Genomic DNA, 11,873 nt, shown 5'->3' on the forward strand with positions numbered 1-11,873 from the left:
TATGTAGAAATTATTATCAAGTACAGTTAACATGTCAAACAGAAGAGACTGGCTGCCCACGACACAGGGAATCCTAGTGTCCCCCACACTACTGCACTTTATTTTACCGGAATATCATTATTCTCCTTATTGTGTATTATAAAGTTTAGTTTCGACATTAGTCTACTTTTTAAAGGCTTCTGCTTGTTTCGACCGTGAGCGCCGCACCAGCCAGTGCTTGTAACAACCAATGCCAGTCCTTTGAATTTGTGATATACAAGTTACGAGCTCTGTGATGCATAATGACAAAGGCAGCTGACAGAAATATATACAGTTCTGTTCAACAGTATATGTTGGGTAAAAGCTCCAGCTGTTCCACTATCCAAGTGGAATAATTGTAACTATTATATGTATTTATTTTTAGGTGTGCGAAATTCATCGCAAGTATCAAATTAAAATTCAGTGTGATGTCACGCCATAAGCTGGGCGGAAAGTGATTCAATGAGATGTTTGAAACTTGTACAACTTTTGAAAACAATTGCAGTGATATAAAATTAATGCAAATGCAAAGGTTGATTTTCATATTGTTCTACCTTTAAGGTAAATATTAATATTTTATTCATAACTTAGCTAACCTACTATTTCGAGGTGATTTTTCTTATAGTTTTAGTTTTAAAGCATACAATTTAATAATCAATAGAAAGTAAGCTAATAATAAAATCTGAAGATATTTTATTAAAATATCATTGTATCACCTGTGTCACGTCTACCTCCTCGCGACGCAAGTATTCTTGGGGGTATTTAAAAAAAAAAATTTGAGAGCGCAAATGAGATACGATTTACTCAAAACCATTATTAATAATCAATGCAATAAAAAGGCAAATTTTCTACCTTACCCATACTTACCATCTTCAGTATAATCCTATATAATTTAATACCCATATTTCATAATAAGCTTTGCACCTACGAAGTTCATTTCTACTATAAGTTACTAATGGCGCCTAATTGCGCGGTGTTCCGCGCCACCACCGTGTGTGCCGCGCTTTATAGTTCTGGCGGGAAATCTGACAGCTAGATTAAGAGATTTCCTAATGTATGTTGCATGAGAATTTTAAAGTCGCCAAACAACTATTCAAGGAATGGGTTTTTCTTATTCTTAATATTTTCATTATCAATGTTAAGGCATCCAGTGACCTTAAACTTTTAAATAAAAATCTTTATCGATTATAAATCCAAATTTATTGCATTATTTACGTTTCGACAAGGTTTAAACGTTTCGTTAATATGGCAATATTGCAGTAAATTCTAATCATAATGTCAAATAATTATGTCACAACTGATTGTGGCACTCCTTCGCAGCCAATGATTGCTGGAGCTTGGTAAATAATATTAAAATACCTAATTATATTAATGAAAATAATTAAAGAATTATCATTACAATGTGAAGAAGTGAAAAAGAAAATATTATTACTCATCACATACATCTAACATTTAAAAGACTTTTTTGTTTGTTTGTTAGTAATATAGTTAGTTTTTTCGGGCAAATTTACTTAATGTAAATTAAATTCATCTTTTACATTTATATACTTTTACTTTTATATTTAGTAATAATGAAATAAACAGAAGATTTTTTCTCGTTTAACTTATTTTAATTTTATCTAATGTATGTAATAATCATAGTTGCCAAAAATAAGCAAAGTATAATAATTATTTATTATAAAACTCGCGAAAGTAAATAAAGTTTAACAAATTGTTTAATGACATACAAAGATACGGCATCTACAAATGAAGTCGTTAAGACTGAATAATGGCGCATAATAAATTAATATCACCAAAAAATGTTTTAGTCGGATTGTCCTTTGATCTCATAAAATAAAAAATTCTGTTTTGACCACAGATCATTGAATAACTTTATTATTTATTTGTAAGATATTTATACCAAAATCTTATTGGAACTAGAGTCTACACTTATAAAAAGTCTGTGAGCTCTCGGGTTTGTGCCTATGGCTAAGTATTTTTTTTACCTATATATAAATTGAATAAATATAAATCAATCTTATCGAAAAACCAAGCAGGTAATATTAAAAACCTTGTAGGTACAGTAACTGAGTATTTAGATTGCAAGCGATCAGCATATGTCTTCCGAAATCACATTCTTTGATATCATTTCTCTGTAAAATAAATCATTGTGTATAGTATAATTATAGAGATATCTCAAGAATACAGAGAGCAGAGATGAATAGTGGGGGGCCAAGTGAAGTCGTATTTTACAATAATTTACGATTGGGCGGCCAGGTTCTCGCAATATACTATAGTTCTATTTTACTTCCATTTGCTAAACTAAGGAGTAATATTCGTTATTTATATGCTAGGTGTTTTATTGTCTTAACGGAAATTGCAATTTCATATATGCATTTTGGACTTGAGTATCTTGTTCCAATAAATATAATATTTAAAGATCTGATACTAGCGCTATTGCTAGTGAAATAACTCGCGTGGAGTGAATAATATGGTGGGAAGCATTTTGTTTCCTAATAGGGACACTCTTTTCACCCAGTGGATCTACTTTTATATTTATAAAATTGGTAGATCTGTTTTAGAGAACCTTATGGTATTTATACACCGTCAAACAATATATATATATATGAAACTAATTTGTAGAATATATTCCGTCAACGTTCCTTTACAATTTTCTATTCCCGAATTAAAAGATTTAATAGCATCAATGACGTTTACCCTAGTTTTATAGCTATTTTAAAATATATGAAATAAAGAGATAACTACGAGCAATATAATAAAGATGTCAAGAAAACAATTTATTATTTCTGTGGGTTGTTTGTGTCATTTAAAATGTAATAAAAACTCACGAGAAAACGCTAAACGTGTATCCGAGAAACATGACGAACATTGACGTCTTATATTATATAAAGTGAAAAGGCGTAATTCGTCTTATTTACATGAGGCCATCGCCCCAGTTATCAGCCGTTAGTCAAAATTATGCCTAACCATGGTTTAAGATATACCTTATTTTCAATAAAGTAACGGTTGAGCTTCTCACTTCTCAGTAGAACTCATGTCAATCATTTGTAATTAAACAGCTTTCAATTACAAACTGATTTATAAAAAAACTTTTATTAATAAAATATATTTTGTACGGAATTTATAACCTTCGCGGTTTGATCATGTATTCGTCTCTAAAAAAGACACATGTACTATTGTTGTAATTAAAATGAGGATTAGCACTTTTAATGTGCCTTCACTATAGATTTGTGGCGGTAATTTGTGCCCCCTGCACCCCCTAATTGTAATTATACAATTTCATTTTTATGTTAGACCACTAATATAATATTTATGACACAATTTAAGCTAACATAATAATAACCATATAGACTTATAACGGGCTGCCTAAATAAATCAATTAATATTATTTAATATGATTTTTGAATGGCTTTAAAGTAACGAATAGTTAGTGGCTTAGAAGCGATCACCTCTTAAACGTTGACGTTTTTGAGAGATCTAATAGCGGGCTGAGTGGTTTCACGTGTAGCCTTAGCCGCGGGGCGCTGAGCTCCCTCCTTTTAGATTTTTTACGCCCTCCTCTAGGTGACACTGTATTGCTTTCATAGGATTTAACGCCTTTGTCATGGCAGACATTGTTTCGAGGGCAGAATTTCTAGTCTAATTACACCTTTTAAACGCAAAATATAAAATATTATTTGCCTAAAAATAACACAATTATGATTATGTAAGAAATTCATCAAATATTTTAAAAACGTACAAATCAATTAGCTAAGTAGTTTTTCGACGAGCAAAACTCATAGATAAAATTAATAATTATCCAGCCAAAATAGTAGGTAGTGTATATTGGTACATTTAAAATCTCATATTACGATGTAGTAATGTATTGAACAGCTAGTTGAACAAACTAGTTAGTTAACAAATGGGATCAAATTAACAGTATATCGGCGGTGGTACACACTACAGAGGTAACAAGTGCTGGCAATTTGTTTGCGAGCCGATTAAATAATCTCGCACGTGCCACAGATTAAACACAGCGGGAAATAATATTATAGATTTTTATTTTAAGTTCAATTTCTCTTGTATATAGACGGAATCATCAAGGGCTTGATTATCATTGTTTTTAAATTAAAACAGGTTATTCAAGATTACTTAACCGACTTGATGAGGAAATAACTGAGTCAAATTATCCTTAATATGTCGAAGAACAGGAGGTGATGCCCTAAATAATTTATATACAATAATAATGATAGTTTTTCGGGAATTTAAGCAATTAAAGACATTATGTAGCGATATACGCTGCTCTGTGGTGTATAATAGCGATCAACATCGAATCAGACAGATTGCATCGGTGTTCATTTCTACCTAATTACCGCACTCGACCGACAAATGACGTTCTGCCAATAGGTCATTACAGCCGCTCTACTCATTTGTATGCAATTTTGTTGTATACAGGGGATCACGAACATGTTTAATTTTTAATGGAATGTATAGCTACTACAAAACATTAAATCAATAAAACCGTACCTGTCCGATGAAAAGTCGCAAAGGCGAATGAGCAGAACCGCAAACAGGTGCAATATCCTTTGGCGAGTTTTTCCGAGTGGCAATTTAATCGAACGGCCGAATGATGATTCGCACGCTCCGATAGTCTCGAACAAATAACCGCTTGATTTGATCGGCATCCGGGTTAAACCGCGGAAAGTGCAATTCGTCCGTGTCAATGTGAATATGAGTTGTGTGAACGTTTTATTTTTTAATCCCTTATTTTAAAGTGATTTTTTTGCTACTTTAATACGTATTGAATAGAACATTTCGATCTTTATGACGCGCTTACGTAGAATTAAGGGGAAGAAACGAAAATATTGTTTTCTACATACATTTAGTTTCTATACATTTTTTGGTTGAATCTCAATGATACAAAATGAACGCAATTTTTAAATATAAAAATATTTTATTTCAAATACATACTATAAAATACTAATAAAAAAACAAATAATATTCTAAAACCAAAAAAAAAACATAAATCATATAAAAGATAATCATTTTTACACTTTATATCTATAAATAAAATCTAAAATATCTCGTCCGAACCTTATTATTTTAAATGCAAAGCGGCCAGCCCAATTTTTCCACTTCAATTAAATTTTAATTAATTTAGTCTTTACTAAAGTGTTTAATGATGGTCTTAACGTTTTATATGCCTGCTTATTTCAATGTAATCCCGTAAAATTAGTCTTGGTAAGTACGATATCGGTGTCTGTAGCCAAAGTGATACCTCGGCAGACACTTGCACGAGCCACTGATGCAGAAGGCGTGTTCTGATCGATAGCAGAACCATTTGTAATGCTTACACTCATAATGGATCAAACAGTTCTTGAAAGGAGGCCGATGGCCACTATCACCATTGGAAGTGACTGAAAATAAAAATAATACAAACAAATTTATTCAAGCTTTCATCTATTCGCCTTTGTATATAAAAATCAATAATTGTACGTATGTTGAGACTTTAAATTTTGTGTGTATCTCAAATTTATTATATAGTCAAGTTATGTACTGGTACAAATTTTAAAAAATACACCGTATTATTGAACAAAATAGAACTGTCCCGATGTGTAACGTAGTTTTCACCGATGGCTTTTTTAATGACACTTTAAATGCATAAAAATATATTAAATTATAAAGAAATCGAATCACCTAATGCATTCTCCAATGGTGATTCCTCTATATCTTGCTCCAGCGCACACGCAACCACCACAAACAGTAATAAAGCATACACATTCATCTTTATTAATATTACGTTCTGGAACTGTTTTCGATTTTATATAAAGTTTATCGTTCATGTTATTTTCCGCCGTCATTGTTATATTATCAGTCACCTTTCTCGCTAATTTCACTATTATTTTAAATTATATGCTCATTATTTTGTTTAAAATTACGGTTCATTATTATTTTTTATATATTTACAGTAGTACATCATAGTTTATTATGTGGCTCATACCATTTCAATAACTTATACAAACAGTAAAAGATAATTTTATATCTTCTTATTTTGTTTCATACTCTGTGTCTGTAACGAAATAATATACCTTAATGTAATGTAACAAAAAAGTATAGAATCATATTGTGATAAAGTTTCTACTCTCTATGCCCGGATGCTTAAAGACACTATTATATCGAGCCAAGAAAAGCAATACAATCTAAATCATCTTAAAAAATAAATCACGTCATAAATTCACCACTCACACGCCCATAAAACTGACACCTACTTCATTCGTCATCTCTTTATCAGCAAAAAGGTTGGATACCTTCGAGAAATGAGTGTTGCTCGACCTCAGACCTCTAAGACAACTATTTATTGGGAAAAAAATGGGAGATAAATCATGTTTTTCGTATCTGGCAATCTTTGAGGTGAGGGAAAATGGGGTGCAAGGTACGCGTTATCTGGCCTCGCTTTAAACGCTTTATAGGGGAGAAATAATTGATGATGTTTGGTCATTTCATCCAGTGACTGCAGTATAAGAATTTTATTTAGTTTTAAATGTTGTATTGTCAAAAATCGTTACAGAATTATAAAATTTTGCAATTCCCCCAGTTAGTATAAGCCCTATCTCACCTCATTACTTGGCTTCTAAGATAAACCCCAACTCATAGACAATTCACAAAAGCCGCTTGATACCCGCAATTAAAATCTTACCATATAGGGTTGAAAACACCTTCACTAGGGACGTACTACGTTATCGATAGATTTGTTATTATATTATGTTGTGTAAATACTACGTAAAATCGAACAGTAGGTACTAGTGTGCACTTCTAATATAAATGATGTTTTTATTAGGTGTTAAATTTGACGTCTGTTCATATGGAAATGTGTCAATCAAATAGACATAATTATGAAATTCAAATGTTTAATTAAACGATAGTAAATATTACAAATATTTTTTATAAAACTTTTCAAACACCCTACATTATTTTATAAGCGTGCCGCAACAATGTCCTCAGAAATTCTTATGAAATAAAGCGGTGAGTGTCAAAACGGCGCTGTCAATAATTCAAAACTTTTCCTGAACTATAACGATAAGAGAAGAGAAACTATTGTCAAGTTATAAGTGTATCGACAAGTGTTTCAACTAAATTGAATCCTTAAGGATGTCGTTAAGAGAGGTACGTTTTAGAATTAAATTACACCTCGCTAACTCCAAACAATAATCTTTAACATTTCCATATCCCGGCCTGAACAACGAATCTTGCAGACCGATGTAGGGTTTCACAATGAGCGATTATACAAATAAAACAGCAGATTTAAACCGATTTCAGTATACAGCTATACACTAAATAAGCCCTCGTATTATTAATATAAATTCAATTCATTTGCACGTTTTTAAGCTTTCGTATCAATCCTACTTGACACCATTTCTTTCTTCCGTTCGTTGAACATAGAACAACTAGACAAAATAGCAGGTGCCAACTCAAATACCGGCCGGTACTACCTACACACAAAGATATATCATGATATTTAAATAAGAAATGATCCACGCTATATGCGGGGGCACAATAAGTCATTTGCAAGTGCCTATCGTAAGTCGTGTTGTCGACTGATAACTAAATGAGACGGGTTTCCTTATAAAGGTTTTCCCACTATATACATATGATGTATAATACTATATTTATTAAATATAAACACTATCAGTATGAAAAATAAATGCATTATATGTAAATTATAATAAGTATTGTATCTTTATAAACTGCAATTCCCTGGTTTAATAATTTAAACAGTTAACCTAGTTCGGTTTGCTTCCCGGCAAAATATTATTTTTCTATTGCTGTAAACGTCATTGCTCATGTTTTTATATCAGGCGCCGTTTTTATGTTAAATATCTAATTATTCCGATTAATAGTAATATCCAACGTCGAATCAACGAGTATTATTCAAACAAACCTATATGGGTAGACCCTTTAGGTAAATTAAATTACAATAGGGTAATAGTCACATGTTGTCTTCTATTAACGCATCGTAAATTCGACCCGTGAGCACCTGCTAGTATAGTTCGGCCTTGTCGACCAATTAAACACTTGCCTTTGTCAAACGTTTTGTTAACGAGCCTGGGTTAAAGTAAACCGCTTAATGTAAGGGTTGCTAATCATTTATGTATTAGTTAAAAGGCCAATAAGGCTTTTGTAACCCTATGATAGCAATGAAAAAATATATACATAACAGCTTCAGTTTTCACAGAGATTGAATTAAGTATTTCGTATCAAAATACTATATTTTTTTTTTTAAAAATAACATTTTGAATCCATGAAAATGATTGTATATATTTAATTGTAGACTATGTCAAATATTTTAAAAAAAATAATCTTTATGTTGCATTTCCTAAGTAAAAAGTGAAACAATATATGGAAAACTATACATTATTAATTACGTATATTAGTGCGAGTGTAATAGAACAATCGTAGGGTTAAAAAGTAAATAATCTCCAGGAAGCTGAGGACACTACAGCCTAGAAACAGTCCAGCCATCCCACCCACCGCCACTGAAAATATTTATTTAATGATCATTACAAGTTATAAATTACATACAAATATTGATTCAGGGCCATTATCGGGTTAATTTTCTTCCTTCTGTATGGTTCTTGTCAGCTCAAATCATCAAAAACATCAGATTTAACTACCTAACAAGATTCGAGATACCAATTGCTTCCAATAAAAGGATAAGAAATAAAATACTGTACCTAGAAGATCAGTGAATCCGAAAATAATATCCCTGCGATACCTCATGCGAGGATAACTTGCGATACCCCACTGCAGGTTTGTCCCTAAAAACCATTCTTGTATATCCTGAAATCGTTACCATATGTAAACATGGTTATATAGTTTAAAAAATCAATATAAATAGATAGCTTATGTTTTTCAAATCAATTAAATAAATAAACGTAATCAAAAATACCCACATTTGACTGTATGACGTAGTTCACATCCTCACATATCGGTAAACAGCCACAACTTATCTTGTTTCCTCTGTTATCACGTAATTTATACAAAGCATCTGTAAAAGTATTTTAAAAGTTAACTTATTAAATATAATTTTTTAAGATACTGGTCATATAAAAATATTGTAATAAATTACCTTTATGTTTCGCTAAACAATGCAATCCTTCAACGTCGCAAATTTTTTCATCGCCTGCCAAAAAATAATAGCAATTTAAATGTAATAAACGTAGTAATTTTCACTGTATTGTATAGATTACAATGATAAAGCAAATTTCATTTCGCGTAATATCGAAGATTTTACCAATAACTCTGTAGAAGTATGGTAAACATTTGCAGTACTTGAGACAGAGGCGCGCACGACACTCCATCTTGCAATAGGTGTACGAATATACCGCGAAATGCGTAAGGTTATTTTCATGCGCGAAGCGACAGCGTCTCTGTCCGATTGTTAGACTGTAATGGAAAATATATGAGACACATCAACCAACCAAAAGTATACTATGGAACTTTTATTTACTATATCATCACGAGTTTTTCCCGAAGGCGTAGGCAGAGACCACGGATCTGCCACCCTGCTCACGTATCTCATTTTTACGTATCCTATCACGTAATGTTATACAAAACATACTACTCAATACTCTCATTTCCACGGCATTTAATCTACTTTAATTCATTCTGTGCTGTGGCACTCACTGCCGTATGTTAACATCAGAAGAGGCACATCCCTATGTATAGCCTGTGGAGCCTCGTTCGATATTTATTCACTAGACATAAATAATACAACCATTCTTCATTCATTCACTCTTATCCCATCATTGCTTCATTTACTCTTATCCCATCATTCACTCGTCTTTCTGTACTATCGTCATACTTTCTATCCGGAGTATTTGATACAGCCTACATGCACCAACTTATCCACTTGTTCCACTGTTTCTCCATCTATCAGAATATCGCATACAGTCGTATTGACGTCTTTTTCAAATACCATAGATTTTGTTTTTCCTATGTACATTTATATCATCTGTTACCAGCTCCTGCAATTCCTCCACTGAAGGCGCAAGTATTACTTGGTCTTCAGCGTATAGGAGACAATGCACTAGTAGTTGACCCATTTTTATTCCCCGTTTACTCTTTTATATCTTTCAGACAAATAAACAAACGTAGTAAAATAGGAATAATAATATGTTTAATGAATAATGGAAACCTGGCAGCCTGGGGAGACGTGTACACAGTTATAGCTGTTACGTAAATTTTCATATAAAACATCTCAGCAGAATGCTGGAACTTGCTCGCAATGTCTGGCCCTTCCAATGGCCCGTGGATGTAAACCTTCAATGTAAAAACAGAAAGTTACTAGAAACCTTAATACATCTAACATTTATACAAATAATTATATACAAACATAATAAGAGGATATGTTCATGATGTGCGCAAACACTTCTCCATCCAGTGGATGAACCATGAGAGTATCGTTCTGATCTTTGATCATGTCCCATCGGTTTGCCTTTAAGTAACTAAAAAAAATAATTATTAGTGTTGAGTAACTATTCTATGTAATTCAGGTATAAATAGATATTACTTTGGAGAATTATATACTGCAACTTTAGAATTGATCGCATAGCACAGGCCCATCTCTGTGATTGTTGGTATGATTTCTAAATCTCTTCCCAGCACTCCGATTGTCAAGCTAGGTTTAAACCCTGTTGATATTCTTAGAAGTATGTCAAGGTACTGCGTCGGGTCCACATCTTTATAAATTGGAATGGTTTCAAAGTTTGTGAATGATGCATTAGCTAAAGCCAACAAAAAAGCCTTAAGTTCTCCTCTGTCTTTAACATCTCGGGACCTAAAAATATGCATTGCTGTAACATTTAATTCATGCAATAGATCGATATCTTATCAAAAAGTTACTCACTGTAGGAATTGTTCAAGCTTAGCTGGATCAACCTTCTTATCGTTGCAGATGGTGACACAGGGAAAGGTTGTATTCCAGGCATACATGTCACGATCCATAGAGACCACAGTAGGTGATGACTGGTATCTTAACCAAGTGGTTTGAGATAGGTATATCGATCCAAAAATCGAAGTTATTAAAACCAATACCCAGAGACATCTGATAAAATGAACCACAAAAAATAATGTTTATATGATAGACATATAGATATTTCATTATGAAATATTGATCATGCAAGATATGATATTATTTCACAAAATTTTTAGAAAAGTCACCCATAAAATTGTTGTAAGATCTAAAAATGTACTTACATTTCACATGTATGTCTTCGTGGAGCTACTAAATGATTCAAACCGTGTATGGATGAGGTTTTCAGAAATAAAACCAGATAATCTTTACTTTTAGCACCAATGTTTTTTAGCAGCATTTTTTTTCGCCCTTTGCGGAAATGGTTATCATAATTGTTACGTTTTTGAATCGATCTTGGTAACATGGAATATTTAGTACCGTCCCACTTGAAGGTATGAATTACTTTGATAACAACTGTTGACGTGACAAAAACTATCACTATTACAGTCATGAACCAATTTGTAATAGCTTCAACTTAATTTCATAAATCACGCAACATAATTCGATTTAACAGCTCTTTCAAGCGCTATCAAATTATATTTCTGAAACTTTGATATTAAATATTCTATTATATTTGAACCGTAAATCGTAATAATAATAATGTAATAACGTTGTTTTAATATGAATTATTTAATGTTTAGCTAAATATATAAACAACGACGACCGTTATCTATGTGAGTTGTAATGTACTTGTTACATACTCGAAAAAGCGATTGTATATAAATTAAAATATATTCGTGTTGGCCCAAATAAATTCCGTATGAGTATCTTGAATGGCCTATGAACACTACAAATCATCAAA

The 11,873-nt window shown here is 32.2% G+C and overlaps 1 protein-coding gene across 1 annotated transcript; it reads right to left on the bottom strand.

Annotated features, from left to right (window-relative positions):
* Positions 1-8,412: 8,412 nt before the first annotated feature.
* On the bottom strand, positions 8,413-11,369 carry LOC123720241 (sodium channel protein Nach-like). The gene is made up of 10 exons (XM_045676780.1): positions 11,254-11,369; positions 10,904-11,101; positions 10,568-10,834; positions 10,391-10,502; positions 10,193-10,317; positions 9,290-9,441; positions 9,125-9,178; positions 8,949-9,043; positions 8,730-8,835; positions 8,413-8,531 (listed from the first exon to the last, which is right to left on the bottom strand). Exons 1-10 carry the CDS (start codon positions 11,367-11,369, stop codon positions 8,413-8,415), a joined length of 1,344 nt encoding a protein of 447 aa, XP_045532736.1.
* Between the last annotated feature and the right edge of the window lie 504 nt (positions 11,370-11,873).

Source organism: Pieris brassicae, chromosome 1 (genome assembly GCF_905147105.1).
Source record: "Pieris brassicae chromosome 1, ilPieBrab1.1, whole genome shotgun sequence".
NCBI classification, from domain to species: domain Eukaryota; kingdom Metazoa; phylum Arthropoda; class Insecta; order Lepidoptera; family Pieridae; genus Pieris; species Pieris brassicae.